General features: G+C 61.9%; 1 protein-coding gene across 7 annotated transcripts in view; it reads right to left on the reverse strand.

Moving 5' to 3' along the window:
- MCF2L (MCF.2 cell line derived transforming sequence like) overlaps positions 1 to 17,263 on the reverse strand; it is a 96,600-nt gene that overhangs the window by 5,017 nt on the left and 74,320 nt on the right. For 3 of the 7 annotated variants that reach the window (XM_064585884.1, XM_045869738.3, XM_045869737.3), the window contains exons 10-28: positions 14,267 to 14,386; positions 13,817 to 14,008; positions 13,251 to 13,442; positions 12,625 to 12,784; positions 11,942 to 12,012; positions 11,694 to 11,770; positions 11,133 to 11,199; positions 9,450 to 9,565; positions 8,226 to 8,295; positions 7,122 to 7,214; positions 6,928 to 7,020; positions 6,195 to 6,320; positions 5,136 to 5,357; positions 4,696 to 4,788; positions 3,653 to 3,731; positions 3,437 to 3,503; positions 2,556 to 2,674; positions 2,266 to 2,358; positions 1,268 to 1,342 (exon numbers count right to left, since the gene is read on the reverse strand). In XM_064585884.1, coding sequence (XP_064441954.1) covers positions 1,268 to 1,342; positions 2,266 to 2,358; positions 2,556 to 2,674; positions 3,437 to 3,503; positions 3,653 to 3,731; positions 4,696 to 4,788; positions 5,136 to 5,357; positions 6,195 to 6,320; positions 6,928 to 7,020; positions 7,122 to 7,214; positions 8,226 to 8,295; positions 9,450 to 9,565; positions 11,133 to 11,199; positions 11,694 to 11,770; positions 11,942 to 12,012; positions 12,625 to 12,784; positions 13,251 to 13,442; positions 13,817 to 14,008; positions 14,267 to 14,386 — 2,125 coding nt within the window. The remainder of the gene's footprint in view (positions 1 to 1,267; positions 1,343 to 2,265; positions 2,359 to 2,555; positions 2,675 to 3,436; positions 3,504 to 3,652; positions 3,732 to 4,695; positions 4,789 to 5,135; positions 5,358 to 6,194; positions 6,321 to 6,927; positions 7,021 to 7,121; positions 7,215 to 8,225; positions 8,296 to 9,449; positions 9,566 to 11,132; positions 11,200 to 11,693; positions 11,771 to 11,941; positions 12,013 to 12,624; positions 12,785 to 13,250; positions 13,443 to 13,816; positions 14,009 to 14,266; positions 14,387 to 17,263) is intronic. The other 4 variants (XM_045869741.3, XM_045869739.3, XM_064585885.1 and 1 more) reach the window with 2 other exon arrangements.

Here is a 17,263-nt window from a genome sequence, read left to right on the forward strand (position 1 = left end):
CAAAATCGTCCCTGATATTGACACTGAGTAAAACGATGGGCAGATGAAGCTTCTCGGGGGGCAAGCATGTAAGCGTTTGTGAGAGGGCCCAGGAGGCTGGTGGCTCGATGTGGTCAGCCACAGAGCGGGCAACGGGGAGCAGAGGAGTTGGAGGGGAGGGGGACTGGCGGTGGGGCCCCAGGTGCCACGCTCAGGTCCCGTCTATGGTGACCTGCGAAGCCGCCTCATTTTCCTATCACAGGCGAGGACATACAACTTGGCTGAAAGGCGGTAGGAACCGCGGGCAAGTGGCCACAGTGGGGCTCAGGCCCCTTCACCAGCTTCCTGCGCGAGGGACGTTAGCCAGGGCAACGCTCAGACGTCTCCAGGTCTTAAGTAGAAAACAAGGCTGTCAATGGGGAAGTGACCCCTGTCCCAGGCCCTGGGACCTCAGCGGCAGCCCCTGGATGCTGTCCACCCACATGAAGGCTGTGGGAAGCCCCTGGCCTCTGAGCTGGTCACACGGGGGCAGGCGGAGAGCTGCCATCTGGGTCCCGGGCACACAGACCTGTGCTCAAGGCCAAGTGTGCTGGGTGACCTCTGGATGGTCCTGGGGTGGGGGGGTGTGAGGTCAACTGCACCCCTTGGGAAACTTCACAATTACTGGAAAATTCAAGAGGATTCAAAGTGAATCCCTCCCTGCAAACTTCAGACCCTCAGCCTTGGCCGGGGGGGGGTCTTTGGATTTTGGGGGGGACATGCTTTACCTTCGTGATATGAGGGGCAAAAGGTAGAAGGCCTGAGGTCCAGTACAGAGCTTGGCCCCACCTGTCTGTACAGCCCGTCATCCTCCCATGAAATGGGGGGTCAGCAGGACCCCACTGGTGGCTACCTTCTGTGCTTCCAACAAGAAGCTTCGGGACAACTGGCGCTGCCGGGGCGAGGCTGGTGCTGCAGGGGCCCGAGGACGGGGTGCCCCACAGCCTGCCACGGCTGCCGTGACAGCCCACCCCAGCCCGCGTGCTGGCCAGGCGCCAGCAGCCTCTAACGGGTGGCCCCGGTGCTTCTGCAGGTTCTGGGCAGAGCCGGCGCGAGTCCAGCTGAGACGGGTCCGCCATCACGGTATGTCGCCAGAGCATCATGCTTTTGGAGAAAACAGTGAATCTGCCCCTGGCTGGGAGAGACCTATTTTGTTTTGTGTTTCAGTGGCGACGAAGGGCAAGACAGTGTCCCTAACCGGATGGGTAAACGGAGGTCCGGCTACGTTCAGAAGGTGGAGCCACTCTACCTCGTAAACCAAAAGGCGTTGGGTCGCTCTTTACTTCGTGTCGCTTAGCTTTTTTGTCAGGGCTGGTAGGAGAAGCTGCAGAAGGAGGAAGAGGCAAAAATACGTGAGGACCTGCGTGCAGGGTGCAGGGGGAGGCGAGAGGAGCAGTGTTCACGCTGGGAGGGGACACAGACCCCCAGCGGGCTCATCGTCACTGTGCAGAGTAGCTGCCTGTGAGCAGAACGAAGCTAGCGGACGTCCCTCGCGCGGGGGACAGGAGAGGCCCCGGAGAGCAGGAGGGGAGGCGGTGCCCGCGTCCTAGGGGCCACGTGGAGGCGCGTTAACTCTGCACAGAAGGACGCGTGGGACACACACTTGCCGTGCTCATTAGCCAACTGTAGAGCTCCAGGACGTGTCCTTTTTTTTTTTTTGGAAGTTTGAGGCCAGCTTAACACTACTTTACAAATTGAAACAAAATCGAAACCAAAACCCTCCAGTTAGTTTCAGGCAGGGAGTCCAGTGCTTGCTCCCTGAGCTACCTCCGAGAGCGCCCTCCGCACGGCTCACCGCCAAGCAGCACTGAAAGGCGGCCCAGCTCTCGGAGATGTCCGTGCGAGGGACCCTCTAGGCGCCCTGTGCCTAACGACCGCCCCTCAGGGGCAGGCGACACCAGCTGGCGGCACCGTGGGGAGCAGGACACCTGCGGGCCGAACAGGACCGAGCAGGAAAGGGGCGGGGGCGCGGGGGGCGCCGCCCCGAGAAAACCAAGAAAAGCAATGACACTCCGGTTTCTGAGCGAGCCTTCGCTGGAAAAGCCAGCTTGCGCCCTGTCAAACCAAAGGCCCCGCCGAGGGAACCCGGCCGCGTGTCCCGCAGACACACCAGCACGAGGACACGCGGTTCGGTGGGGAGCGCGCAGCAGCCGCCCACACAGATGAGCACCACACGAATGGATGACAGACAGGCCACCACGGTGAGGGACACATCCACGGCATGGGTTTTAGGTGGGTGCCTTTTACCTTTCTGACCTTTGAGGTTAGCAAAGCCCTGCAGAGTAAAGCGCTTTCTGGAAAGCGCGGAGCTTTCTGAGGTAGAGCTAGTGACCGTGTCATCTACAAAGGAAGAGAGAGGGATGGTGTGGGGGCGCTCGGGGCACACGTCCGGTCACGCGGGCTCTCCTCCGGGCACCCCGGCCGCCAGGAGGGGCGCGTCTCTGGGAGGTCCCGGCACGCCGTGCAGGCAGCGGTCCGTGCGTCCCGGACACGCCGCTCACAGACACCGTGACGCAGCTCCCGGCGCAGACACCCACCTCTGCCCTTCTCGGGGGGCTTCGGCAACGACGTGGGGCTCACGTATCCTTCCAGGCTCAGGGGGTCAGTTTTCCTTTCTTCCAACTTCTTGATGTTCCTCGTGCTCCCTTTCGAGGGACTAATGACGTCACACACCCCGGAAAAAGAAGGGGAAGTAGAACGTTGCAGGTTAGTGTTTCAAGTCCTCCCTGAGGATCCGAGGCTGCGCCGTCCCTGGGGCCCCACCGGGTCCTTCAAGCCCCTCTGGGTCCCCGGGGGCAGAACCACACGAGAACAAACCCCACATGCTGGGTGCGAATAGGAGGTGGGGGTTTCTCTGAGTTCGGGGGGCGGTCTTTCTCTTTTCAAAGTGTTGTTCTGCGGATCATTTCCCTGGACCATAGCCTGTCCCACCGAGGGTCAGAGGTGGCTCACAGCAGAAACAGGAGAAATAGTCACAAGGCCGCGTGAACGCGTACAGTAACGGGAAAGCTGAGGGCAGAGAAGGCACGACGAAGCCAGGGGAGGATGAGGCCGGCGTGTTGGGCTCTGCACCTCGGCCCCCACGGCCCCTGTCCCTGTCCGAGGCGCCACCGTCGCGGAAACATGGCGGCTGTCACGCGCGCCAGCCGCACGTCCTGTGCTGACTTAACAGGAAATGACCCACAGACGGAAATCAGAGACGGTTAAGAGCTGGCCTCTGCCCAGGGTGGGGCCAGAGACCCCGTCCCCGAAGCTGGCCCGCGGGCACGGACCCCCGCACGCAACGCCAGGGGGCGCTCCCGGGCCCTGCCGGCACACCTGGGGTGACCCAAACCCCAGTAAGGAGAGGCGGGTCACCGGCCGCGTGCACGCGGCGGCGCATGCAGACCCGCGCCTGTCCCCGGCTGGAGGCGCTCACCTGGTGCTGGGCGGCACGGGCAGAGGCAGGCTCTGGGACTGCTCGAGCGCTCTGTGCTGGCTGGCTTCTGCAGGGAGGGAACAGCCCCACTCACCAAATTTACCCCTCACCCTGCAGCACCGCCGAGAGCTCAGAATTTGGGGGGCGCTCTGGACGTGCGCAAAAATGCGCCTGGAGCCAAAGCCCAGAGCAGCTCGTGGCCGCGGCGGCTCTTACCTCGGCAGGCTTGCAGCTGGCTGGTCAGCACCTTGCGGATCTCACTCACCCACGCAGCTTTGATTTCAGGGCTCGGTGCCTGAGGCCGGGAAGGAATGCCAGGAGGTGAGAACGCACGTTCCCTAAAGACACTGCTTTTCCTTTTACTCCTGAAGCTTCTGCGGACCACTTTGGAATGGACCATGGGAGCACTGCCCGGGAGAAAGGAGGCGATGGACAGTCCCCTTGCCTCAGGACTGCACCATGGGCACGGCACAGAGGGAGGGCCTGTGGGCCACACGGGCGGCGGGCTGACCGCCCGGCCTCCCCCGCCACACCCTCGCTGGCGTCGGACTCAGTGGAAACCTGGGGCACAAACCCCCCTTTGGGAGCACGTCTCTCCGGGAAGTGGTCCACGGCATCGTTTTATGACGAGGAAGACGGGAGAAGCTCCCAGGGCACGAGCGGCGCGAGCCGCTGTCCTGCATCGGTACCGCGCGTGCGGCCAGAGGGCAGTGACAGCTGGGCTCTGGAGGCGGGGCCGGCAGAAAGCCAGAGTGCCGGCCGCCGTCCCCACAGCTCCTGGGGGCTGGTGCCCGAGCCGGAGCCGGGCACCATCTCTGCAGGGCTGCCGTGCTGGTGGGCACGCCGGGACAGGGTGCCGCGGCCACCGCATCCCCCGGGGCTGCCCCCGTGTCTGAACATGGAGGGCAACCCGAAGAGACCAGCCCTGAGTGCTGGCCGACCCGATCACAGGCCCCAGGGACAGGTCACGTGGGCTCAGGGCGCACGTGCAGTCCTCCCACCTCCTGCCCTCACCAGCGCGGCCGTGAGGGCCAGGACAGCCTGGTCACGTGTGTAACACACGAGCCCGTGTTCCCGGCCACGCCCTTTGTGCACCCTAACTGTGGGTTCCCCATACTTCCTCCTGGGTCCAGCTCAGGGCAGCCCCCCTACAAGGCCTCTGGGAGATAAGGCTCCACGGAAGCTTCCAGACGCCTGCCCTCGCCGGAGAGGCCCGACAAGTCCCTGACGCCTGGCCCCGGAGAACGCGGGGGCCCCACCTGTATGATGTACACCTCCTCCCTGGCGTTGTACCAGATCTCAAACTTCCTCACGTCGCCCTTCACGTTCTCTGTTATGCCGACGGCCGCCATCTGACCACGCAAAGCAGGGAGACAGACGTTCGTTATGTGTGACATGAGAGCACGCCACCCTCCCGCCTTTGAAAGGGGTCGGAGCATCCTCCAGATGCTGGAGGTGGTTTTGGGGTGGGGGCTGAGGCCGTCAGGGGGCCCGGACTCCCACACCCAAAGACACGAGCGGCCTGCGCCAGAAGCCGGGAGGTGTGGCCACGGCTGCTAGGACCTTGACCGCTGGCCCTCTCCCCTCCGCAGGGCCAGCGGCTGTAGGGAGGAAGCCTCCCCTCCGCAGGGCCAGCGGCTGTAGGGAGGAAGCCTCCCCTCCGCAGGGCCAGCGGCTGTAGGCAGGAAGCCTCACTCACGTTCAGGGACTGCTTGTAGCTGTAGGAAGGGGCCTTCTCGTATCCCTCCCCGTTCTCCTCCCTCTTCTTGCAGAAGAGCACGGCCTTCTCGTGCAGGAAGAGGTGTCGCTGCATGGGCTTGAACCTGGCCAGGTCCTTCACCTTGGTGTGGCCCTTCTTGTGGTCTGTCCAGACGCTGAAGGAGCCCTGCATCAGCAGCTTCCCCAGGTCACTCAGGTTCCCCTAAGCCCAGAATGAACGTGGGGACTTATACGCACGTTGCCGAGGAAAGCAGCCCCCCTTGGAGAGCTGCGTCCTGTAGGACCCCCGCTCCGTAACGCTTGGGAAAAGGCAGAACTGTGGAGACAGGTGAGGGGTCGGGGGTGGCCAGGGGCTGGGGGAGGGTGAACGGGTGGAGCACGGGGGCTTTCGAGCAGTGAAACTCTGACACCGTCCTGGTGGACACAGGGTGTTCCACGTCTGTCCAAACCCATGGGAGGCACATCCTGGACTCTGGGTGGAGATGATGAACCAGCGGAGGTTCATCCCTGTGACAAAGGTCCCACCTGCTGGGTGTGGGGAACGGGGGGGCTGCATGGGGGCGCGGGGGCGTGGGGGAGGTCCTCGTGCCTTCCCTTATCCTTCTGCAAACCTAACACTGCTCTAAAAATAAAGCCTGTTAAATTCAGAAGAATAGGGCAGGCGCAAATTGACTTACAGAGAAGCAACAAAACTGACCTAATTCGGGCACAGGAGGAAAAAGCAGAGTCTGACCTTCACGCTCGCTTGTCCCCTGTCCCCAACCCACAAGCTGCAGCGAACACAGATCGGCTCTGAGCACCGCCGCCCTCAGGGCTCCTGCACTGACGGGCCACTCGGAGGGGTGAAGGCTCCCTGTAGTCGGGGGCACGCCCCGAGCTGGAGGTCCATTCGCCCTGGGCCCGCCCCAGACGCCAGTCGGAACTGGGTTCCTGCCAGATTGCAGGGACACGCAGACACATGGATGCTCCCCGCACAGCTCTGCACGGATGGCAGGCGGACCGTCACCAGGCTCGTCGGCAGGAAGGGGGAAGCCCTTACGTCGTAGCCGGTGATGGCGATCAGGTGCATGGAGTCGTTCACAGCCTTGAGGATGCCCAGGATGGAGCTCAGTGCCTCCTGCAGGTCCTCGGCCCCCTCGCAGCTCTTGCTGTATTTTAGCATCTCCTGGGGGATGAGGATGCCTTCACACATCCGTGGGACATGGGACTCCCTGCTCCGGCCCTGGGCACCTGCGTGGACCCTCAGGACATCCAGGATGCCACCCCCCACAGCCTGCCTGTCCCAACGGTCCTGCCTGGTGCTGCAGACAGGGACATCCCCTGAGCCAGACGCTCAGCCAGGCCTCCCCGGGGCGGGCGCCCCTTCTGCAGCTCACGTCTTCCCACTCCTAGACCTGTTATTCTTTCCTTTCGAACCTGACACCCCCAAACCCGTGATGGCTAAAGGCATCTGCGGGTCCACTGGCTCGTTCACTCTGGCCCGAAAAGGAAGCTGGACACAGGCCGCCTTGCAGGGAGGACCACGTGTGGGCGCACGGCCTGGGGTGTGTGCGTGGAGACGCCTGGAGCGCGTGCTCCGTGGGGCAGGTCTGCCCAACTGTTTGCCCCTGTGTCCACAGCCCCCCAACAATGGCCGGCACACAGTAGGTGCTGCACAAAGGTCTGTGAAGAGCCAGGGCCCTCGCAGAGGGGCTGGGACCGCAGCGCTCCGGGGTGGCCGGGGCAGCTGCAGGTGGGGGGCTGCGAGGCCGCGGTGGGGGCAGGCAGCTCACCTTGAGCAGCAGTTGGTACTTGGTGATTCTCTGGACCGGTTTCAGCAGGTAGGAGTCCAGACTCAGCTTGTGGTCCAGCTTCCTCTGACATTCCTGCAAACCCAGAGCCCGCCCGTTGGGACCGTCTCCGTCCCTGTGTGTGAGGGCGGCAGTGGGGGAGGCCGTGCGCTCACGGGGGGCTCCCCCAAACACACCTGAAAGAATGGGCAGTCGGAACACTGTCTCCACAGGCTCTCGGAGCGCGGCTTGTTCTGACAATACTTCTCGTAGATCTGGAACTCCTCCATCTGACCCGGGGACAGAGCACGTCACAGGGCGCACCCATCCCCGCCTCCACCTCCACCTCCCATGCCGCATCGCAAGCCCACCAGGGTTCGCTTCGGAGCTGCGTTAGTCCCTCCTTCACACAGACTAGCACCACACAGCTGGCTTTTTGCCGTGAGAACAACAGACTAAAAACAGTGGCTGACCTTCTAACGAAAGAGCCTGCAGAGCTTGGTGCTCAAACGTGCGTGTGCACGGAGCTGCCCGGGGGTTTGTTAACACAGAACCCCCTGGAGGTTCTGAGTCGGCAGGTGTGGGGTGGGACCTGAGAACCTGCATTTCCAGTAAGACCCCAGGATGCTGATGCTGCTGGCCAGGGCACCCACTTTGAGAACCACGGACCTCCAGCAGGACCCCCCCCCCTCCACTCTCAAACAGCGCCGAGGAGGTCAACAGCGACCAGACCGAGTCGGAGCAGAAATACAGGTCCTCCTCCTTCCTTCTGCCTCTCGACCCCAGTTCACGCTGACGTGTCTCGACCTCTACATTATCGTATCGTGAAAATGGCTTGAGCTCAGCTACACTGTCCATGTCGCCCAGCTCACAGTGTATCCGGACGGGCCTGAGAGGAACACCCCGTCCTGCTCCCACCGCTTCTCCCAGCCCGGAAGGAGCTGGACGTCGGCCGGGTCAAAGACGAGAAAAGGAAGGAGACCCGTCCTAGGCCCGCTCGCGCGGGAGGGCTGGTGGCCGGGCCAAGACCAGACACAGGCACCAGCTCGAGGAAGGTCAGCTAAGCTCAGCTGCACAAAGTCTGCCGTGTGCTGTCGAGACAGACGCTTTCTAAGTCTGGCGCTTCTGAACCAGCTACTGGGCTTTAGATAAAGCCCCACCTCAGGCAGACCGGGAACACCTGCCCTTCGTGATTTCAGTGGGCTAGAAGGAGACTGTGATAGGGTTTAAAGTCATAATTGTTTCATGCAGTAATTTTAACAAGGTAGGCACGGCAAGGTGCACATTGAAAAAACACATACCCGTTCCAGGAAACACCTTCCAACCAGCTCTGGGCAGCCTGCGTAGTCTTCCAGCTCCCTCAGGAATATTCTAGACAGAGAAAGTGCGCCTGAGGTCACGTGAAGAGCAACCCGGAGGAGACGCCGGTCACAGATGAACAGATGTTATTTCCCAGGTCACGTTTATTTCTGACTCTGGACAGTCAGGAGACTGTGAGCGGGGCCCTGCAGCGCAGGCCGGGCTCTCCTGGGGGCCCGGCTACAGCAAACTCGGGTTTAAGCAGACCTGGCCCCTTCGTGGGTCCCTTCAGGTGGCTGGTGTTGGCGTTCACACAGAAGTTAGGCCTGCTGCTTTCTGCACGCCGGACGGGGACGAGGAGGCAGACAGAAGCTGGTGCAGCTGTGAGAGACCCGCCCAGACCCATCGAGCTCCGCAGGGGTCAATCCTGCCTCGAGGGAGAGCTCCCTGGGGTCAGTTCGCAAGCACTGAGGCCTGGCCCAAGCCGAGGACGCTGAGGGACCAGGCTACCTGACCTGTGCCCCCTCCGTGGAAAGGGAGTGGTCCGGGCGGTCCGGCGGCACACTGGTGCCTCCTCCGTAGGCAAGTGGGTGACCCAGGCTGAAAGGAGTCTCAAGCGCCCCCACAAGCCCAGGGGAGGCTTTCTCAGGACGCACAGGCCTGTGCTGTCTGTCTGACTGCCGCCCATGCATCCTGCGTCCACCCCCTCACGTCCTTGCCCACGAGCTCCCGCAAACTGCAGCGAGGAGCCAAGGGTGGGGGGACGGCCGCGGGAGCATCGTTCGTACTTCCCCCAGAGCCACGGCGACCACAGACGGTGCTCGCGGGGGGAGAAGAGGCAGGACAGGGACGTCTGCAGCTGCCTCCTTTGCAAGGATGAGCTTGGGGACAAAACGGGCCTTGCTGAGTGGTGTGGCGTTGGTGCCACCCAAAGGGCCAACACACACACTGAGCGGGACTGGTCGCTGCTGGCCTGGCAGGCGTGGGGCCGCTCCTACGTCCTCAAAGCCCAGGTACTTCCCAGCACACCTGTAACGGCCTGGCCGGCTCCTCCCCCCTGAGCCCACTGCCCCACAGCAGCCCCTGAGAGCCCGTCCCCTGAGAGGAGGAAGGATGCTCTCCACCCGCAGACCACAGCCCAGGGCCCGCATGTGGTCTGGCTCCCTGCAGGCCGCTGTCTCAGAGGCAGACCCCACCGGACAGGTGCGGTCAGAGGAGGGCCTGACCTGTTATGAAAGTGGTAAATCTCTTCCATGTTTCCGAAGAGAATGTTCTTCTTGTTTTGGAGGCCTGGTGACACGAGGTGCGCCATGAGCGGGTTATCCAGCTCAGCAGCATAGCCCTGTGGAGGCGGGGAGAGGTTGGGAGGCACGCCGGGTTCTGTAACAGGCTCCGTGGGCTGCCAGCAGGTAGGTGACGCCTCTCAGGGCTTAGAAAGTGAATCCACCCTTACTTATTCACTGACCGTTTCTGAGATGACCACCCAGACAACAAGCACCGAAAAACGTGAGTCAGCTACAGATGGCACCATTTTTAGGAGTTGTGTTGGGAGGGGGGGGAGTTCCATCCTCTCCCTTTCAACCTCTTAAAACTCATATAATTGGTATGAAGGAGAAAAATGTTCTGTATACACCTTGACAAATCATTCAAATGTCTACACCCCTGTAACCACCACCCAGACCAAGATCCAGAACATTCCAGTGTCCACAAGCCCCTGCCTTCCTGGCAACAGCCCCCGAGGCCTCCACTCTGCTCCTCCACCCAGACCGGGTGGCTCAGCTGTTCCTGCAAGGGAATTGCACACGGTCCTCCTCCTGCTCCTGCCACACTCTGGGGTCAGCCATGCTCTCGGGTCAGCCACGCTCCGGTGTTGGCAACACTCCATGGTCAGCCACACTCTGTGGTCAGCCACGCCCCCCGGGTCAGCCACGTTCCCGGGGTCAGTCACGTTTGGGGTCAGCCACACTCTGGATCAGCCACGTTCCGGGGTCAGCTACACTCTCAGGGTCAGCCACGCTCAGGGACAGCCACACTCCAGGGTCAGCCACGCTCTGGGTCAGCCACGCTCAGGGTCAGCCACACTCCCGGGTCAGCCACGCTCCCGGGTCAGCCACACTCCGGGTCAGCCACATTCCCGGGGTCAGCCACGCTTGGGGTCAGCCACACTCCGGATCAGCCACATTCCTGGAGTCAGCCACACTCTCGGGGTCAGCCATGCTCAGGGACAGCCACATTCCAGGGTCAGCCACACTCCAGGTCAGCCACGTTCCCGGGGTCAGCCACACTCTCGGGGTCAGCCACGCTCAGGGACAGCCACACTCCAGGGTCAGCCACGTTCCCGTGGTCAGCCATGCTCGGGGTCAGCCACGCTTGGGGACAGCCACACTCCAGGGTCAGCCACGCTCCCAGGGTCAGCCACACTCTCGGGGTCAGCCACGCTCAGGGACAGCCACACTCCAGGGTCAGCCACGCTCCCAGGTCAGCCACACTCCAGGTCAGCCACGCTCCCGGGGTCAGCCACGCTCTTGGGGTCAGCCACACTCTGTGGTCAGCCACGCTCCCAGGGTCACCCACACTCCGGGTCAGCCACGTTCCCGGGGTCAGCCACGCTCGGGGTCAGCCACGCTCAGGGTCAGCCACATTCCTGGGTCAGCCATGCTCTTGGGCTCAGCCACACTCCGGGTCAGCCACGCTCTGGGTCAGCCACACTCTCTTCTTTGCTGCTGGAGTAGGTTCCTGTGCAGATGCACCTACGTCTCCTTGTTCCTGGTCCCACTGATGGACACGTGAGTTGTTTCCAGCTTAGGGCCGTCTGAGTAAAGCTGCCACCCTCCTCTCATGCTCTGTATGTGGGGTGAGCCAGATCACAGGCTCCCGGGGTGCCCCCGCCACCCCTGGCACAGGCTCACCTCCAGGACACAGAGCAGCTCCTCCACGTAGACCCGTTCCGTGTCCAAGAGCTCGTTCATCACATGCCTGTGAGCAGAGAGGGGTTAGGGCAGGAAGGGGTGCAGACAGAAGACCCCCAGAGCGGGGGTGGGCATGGGAAGAGGAGGGGGTCAAGAAAGAGAAGCGGCACAAGGAGGCGCCAGGGGGCCGCCAGGGGTGGTGAGCACTGCTACACACCCGTCTCTGGGGAATCACACAGGCTCGTCACCTGGGGCTTGAGGAAGGGGGGACACAAGCCATTTCAAATCATCAAAATCCTGCCTGCGGATCCAGGGACAAAAGGCTTTTCTAGGAAAAACCAGCTTTGTCTTGGCTGTGGACGTGGACTCGCCAAATGGACAGACGCATGCCCGCCTGCACGCAGCGTGGCGCATGCCCGTGTGTGTGCTCCCTGACGCCCGCTTTGCGGTGGACACTGACAGATCCCACCAACTCGGGCCTGCTGATGTTCAGACTCCCCGTGGCCAAAGGCTGAGATCTGAGACGGTTGCACTTGCCGTCTCTGGGCCAGAGCCACTCACCTCCGCAAGATGGCCAGGCTTTCCTCCTCATCCCCCGTGGAGCTGCTCCGGCCCTGCCGGCTCTCACTCATCTCGCTCTGCGGAGAGAAGAGCATGCGGGGCAGACACGAGAAGGTGCAGCCCTACGCCTGACTCCGAGGAGCCCAACCTCACTCCCCACTGGGGAGGGATCGGAGGTCCCACGGCACAGGCAGGGCGGGACTGCGAGGAGAGCCGCTGCGCGGGGGCGGCCTGGACGGCGGCCTCACCTTGGCCCTCCTGTAGGGCCCTCTTCGGAGCGCGCTGCCCTCAGAACTGTTCTCAGAGCCTCTCCTTCTGCCTGGTTTGGAAAGAAATGAAGAAGGGAGGTGTGGCTTCGTATCTCACTGCCTGGAGGGGAACTACGACACCTGGGAGCGTACGGTTGTAGGAACAGGAGCAAGCCCCCTGCCCACGCCCGACGGGGAGGAAAGCAGAGGAAACGTGGAGCAGAGGAGGGCAGGTGGGAGCCCCGGGAGGGAACATGGAGCCCGTGCACACACATGTGGGACCCGGACACCACTGGGCTGGGGGGTAAGGTCTCCTCTGACGGATGCCCCATGCTGTGGAGGGGGAAGCCGGCTCTCCAGGGTCTCACCAGCTTACAACACACTCGCCAAATCCCTGAGGTGGATGGCAGGCAGACGCCGCCGCAGAAGGGGCTCTGGGAAATGGTGTGGCCACCTGCTCGGCCTCCGAGGAGGAAAACACGAGAGACCGGGGCCACTGGGGGCTTTGGGCTGCGGTCGGAGAACTATTTTGGCAACAGCACTGAGGAAGATAGGCTGGGGCAGAGACCGGAGTCAGGGAAGAGCCCCTTGACGGCTAGTGGATGGCACATACTGGCCGTGTGCCAATAAAACTTTATTTACAAGGGCCCACCGTGGCCTGGAAGGACGGTGACGGCACATACCTGGGGAGGGGCAGGGCGATTTTGTGAGCGCCTCTGGCCGGGGGGCCACGGGCTGCACGGGCCGCGTCTGCTTGGCTGCCAGCTTCTTCAGGCTTGCCTGTCTCCGGTGGAACATCTCCTCCATGCCCTCTTGCTTCTGGAAGACTTTCTGCACGTGCTCCTGAAGGGACAGGGTATACAAACTCGTGAGCAAGAGACACCACCAATTTCAGAAGCACACCCTCCGTTGAGCTTGGGACACAGCCCCATGGCAGCCACATGGCAATCCCGCACTCCTGCCCTTGCTGCGGTCGGAAGAGGTGGGACCCCCGTGGGATGGGGGACTGGAGGCTGAGAGGCCGCCACAGGTCTGCAGGCCCCTGGAGGAAGGGTGCGGACAGCTGGCTGGGCAAGAGTGGGGCACTGGGCCAGGGCCGTATGCAGCAGGACTCGCAGGAGGGGGCCCCCAGCAGGGGCTGCTCCTCGCAGGACCCTGGGGGCAGGGAGACTGCCCTGGGAGGGAGATGCTGCTGGAAGGGACGCTGAGCCCCATGACTGCCCAGGATGCTCTAAGAGGTCAAGCCGGGATTCTTCCACACACCCCAGAGCAACTTCCCGCCGTCAGCACAGGGGCCGGCTCTGCTTACCATCAGGTCTTTGGTGAGGATGGACTCATAGTCCTGGTAAATTTTATTGAGCTCCTGGATCTTATTTTCTGCACCAGTCTCCAGGAATTTCTCGATTTCCTGCAGGGCCGCCTCCGCGCCGTCCTGGGACTGGCACTTGTCCACAGGCTGCGAGGCTAGCAGGTAGATCCCCTCATCACACCACCTCATGGACTGGGCAGGGAGAGGGGGGCGCCGTCAGAGGCCGTGTCTTGGCGTGTCTGGTAGGCATGCTCTGCCCGGGCCCCGCCGGCCGCCCCACCCGCCGCCGGCCGCCGCCATGCTCTGGGAATCTCTGGGCTCGACTGTGCGGCGCCCGGAAGCCACGCACACCGCCCAGACGGACTCGTTCACGCAGAGAAAGTGCAGGGAATTAGCCGGCTTTGGCCCTTGTGGCAAGGGAATTCTAGAAAACGGCAGCCATGACTGGCTGGGCTCAAGAGAGGCCCACAGACCGCAGGGCGTGGGCCAGCTTCCAGCCCGTGCCTGCGGTCCGTGGGGAGAGAGCGGGCCATGCGGGAGCAGGAGGGCGAGGACGGGGGTCTTACTGCTTCCAGGAGGCCGTGCAGCTCCAGGGACTTGCTGAGCAGCCCCCTCCGCCTCTCCACCTCGGCCGCAGACCTCTCACAGAGGTGCTGGAGCTCGTGGCACTTGGGGCGGATGGAGTCCACAGCGTAGTGCTTGCTGTCAATGAGCTTCTCGCCCTCCAGTGCCAGGGCGCGGGCCCGCTCCACAGAGGCCTGTGGGGACAGTGCCCAGGCACCCGGCTCAGCTTAGGTTGTGAGCGCGAGCAGCGTGTGGTTTCTGGGAGGGATCCGTGGGGGTGGGAATGAGACTGGGAGGGGTCGGTGGCTGGGGCCGTGCGGCCTCCACTCGTGACGTCCCCCCCTGATGGCAAGAGAGCCCCCTTCCCGTGCCTTCCTAAGTGATGCCATGGTGTCGTGAGCACCACCCGCAGGCTGTCCCCTGCCCACACCAGCCCACGTCCCAGGCCTTACGCTCGACTTCTCCTCAAAGCTGGTGAGGTCCTTCAGGAGGTGCTCTGCGTGCGCCAGGCTGTTGCCCACATCGGTGAAGGTTGCTATCTTCTGGGCCAGTGTGTCTAAGGAGGCTTTGACCTGAAACACAGGAGGGGCAGGAAGGCCCGGGCCCATGTCAGCTATGGAGGCACGGCCCAAAGCAGGAAGGGAGGGAGGAGAGAGGAGCCAGGTCCTTCTCAGGAAACAGGGCAGAGGGACACATCCTCAGAAGTCTTACAGCCTACCGGACGGCTGTCATGGTGGTGAGAACACGCCTTCCTTCTAAGACCGGGAACAAGGCAAGGATGTGCACTCTCACCACATAGCCAGTGCAAGATGGCGAAATGCACGCATGCACACATAAAAACACAAACAACCCAGAGACTTACAGATGGAAAAGGAAAGAATCAAGCTGTCCCTGTTTGCATGAGACCTCATCATCTATGCAGAAAATCCCCCAAACCCTACAAAACAACTAACAGAGTAAGTGAGTTCAGCAAGGTTTCAGGAAGCAAGATAAACATACAAAAATCAGTTGTATTTCTAGGTATAGCAATGAATACATGGACACTAAAATTAAAAACACCGTCTACAGTTGCTTAAAAATGAAATACTCAAGTGTAAATCAAACAGAACACATACTAAACTGGTTTGCTGAAAACTGCAGAACATTGATGAGAAAGATCTAAGTAAAAGGTGTGACAGACATGTTGTGTTGATTGACTGCAAGACTCAACGTAGGAAAGATGTTGACTCTCCCCCAAATATAGATTTAGTACAGTTCCTATCAAAACAGCCGCAAAACTTTATAGATCTAGAAAGATTTTTTGCAGAAAGGCAAAGGAACTGGAGAACCTAAAATGATTTGGGGACAAAGAGGCGGTGGGAGGAACGGTCCACCTGATTTCAAGACTTAGTGCACGGCCCCAACCAGCAAGACTGTGTGGGGTCGATGGACGGACGGGACGCACACCTGGAAGCAGACCCAAATGGATATGCCTCACTGACTTTTGACAAAAGGGGGAAAGCAGTCCAACGGAGAACAGGAATCCTTTGTGATAAACGCTGCCAGAGCCCCTGGACGGACACCCAGAGAGACTAAACACTGAACCGTGACTGGATTCTCACCCCACACAAGAGCTAACTCAAAATGGATCAGGACTTAAACCTAAAACTGTAAGACTTTTAGCAAGAAAAGCCCAGGAAAACATACTTGGGACCCAGGATTTAGGATGGACGCCAAAAGTATGATCCTTAAAAGAAAAAATTGATAAACTGGACTTTCTCAAAATGAAAACATGTGAAGTGTTAAACCGTGGCCTCCCTGCACCCCAGAACCCTAATTATTCAGCAGTAACAAGAGTGAACTTGCAACACCTGCATTGATTCTGCGGCATGAAGAGAGCCAGGCCCTGAAGGCTACATATGTATGACCCCATTCTAGAACATTCTTGAAATGACAGCATATGGAAACAGAGCAGATCAGTGGTTGCCAGGGGTTCAGGAGGGGAAGGATGGCTGGGGAGGGGTTCAGCAGGGGGAGGGGTGGGGGCTCAGCAGGGCAAAGGGAAGGGCAGAAGGGGACGTGGGCTCAGGAGGGCAGGGGTGGGTGGGTGGGGTGGGAGGGAATCGTGTCTACAAGAGGGAAACCCGGGTCTGTGTTGGGGCGGGATGTTCCGTGTGCTGACCGCGTGGTTCTGGCCGCAGCTGGCTAGAGGGTAGGTGAGGTCTGGCTGGATTCTTTCACAACTGTCCTCAGGTCTACAGCTATCCGTAAGTGTCGTTTGTCGTGTCTGGTGGGCCCTCCTCAGCGCCCCCGGAGGAGGTCAGGCAGGACCATCTTCTCTGCTCCCACGGTTCGCACAGGCGGGGTTACCTCTCTGGTCCCAACCAGGGAGGCTGGTCCCCTGCACGCCGAGCTCCCGCACATGCTCAGTGCTACTGAACCAATCCCGTGTTCCCGAAACGGTGACATTTCAGGACTCTGGGGGGACTGGAACGCTTGCTTCTGCTCCCCTGGCCCTTACCCATGGCCTTGGGACGGCGTTCGCGCTGGACTTGGGGTCGTTACTTGCTTCTCGTGCATTTGGAAGCCCCCACCCCACCTTGACCAGAAGGACCAGGAGAAACATCATGGGGCAGGACGAGGGCACATGGACGGCTCAGCGTGCTCACGCGCATAAATAAGTGATCAACGGCTTCTGCTGAGTCCTGTTGAGACCTCTGACCCCACGGCTGCGTGTCAGCCCCGCGTGTCACCACCAGGCGTCACCCCGCGTGTCACCCTGGCGCGTCACCCCGGCGCGTCACCCCCGTGTCACCCCGGCGTCAGCCCCGCGTGTCACCGCCGGGCGTCACCCCGCGTGTCACGCTGGTGCGTCACCCCGCGTGTCACTCCCACGCGTCACCTCGCGCGTCACCCCGTGCGTCACCCCAGCATGTCACCCCGGCGTGTCACCCCCGCGTGTCACCCCGGCGTGTCAGCCCCGCGTGTCACCGCCAGGCGTCACCCTGCACGTCACCCCCATGCGTCACCCTGCGTGTCACCCCCGTGCGTCACCCCCGTGTCACCCCGGCGTGTCACCCCTGTGTGTCAGCCCCGCGTGTCACCGCCAGGCGTCACCCCGCGTGTCACCCCCATGCGTCACCCCGCACGTCACCCCACACGTCACCCCACGTGTCACCCCCGTGCGTCACCCCCGTGTGTCACCCCGGCGTGTCACCCCTGTGTCAGCCCCGCGTGTCACCGCCAGGCGTCACCCCGCGTGTCACCCCCATGCGTCACCCCGCACGTCACCCCACACGTCACCCCGCGTGTCACTCCCACGCGTCACCCCGTGTGTCACCCCGACGTGTCACCCCTGCGTGTCAGCCCCGCGTGTCACCGCCAGGCGTCACCCCGTGTGTCACCCCCACGTGTCACCCCGCACGTCACCCCGTGCGTCACCCCCGCGCGTCACCCCCGCGCGTCACCCC

Source organism: Mirounga angustirostris, unplaced genomic scaffold, assembly GCF_029215605.1.
Source record: "Mirounga angustirostris isolate CCGP_5_RB_7025 unplaced genomic scaffold, mMirAng1.0.hap1 SCAF_3, whole genome shotgun sequence".
Taxonomy (NCBI): domain Eukaryota; kingdom Metazoa; phylum Chordata; class Mammalia; order Carnivora; family Phocidae; genus Mirounga; species Mirounga angustirostris.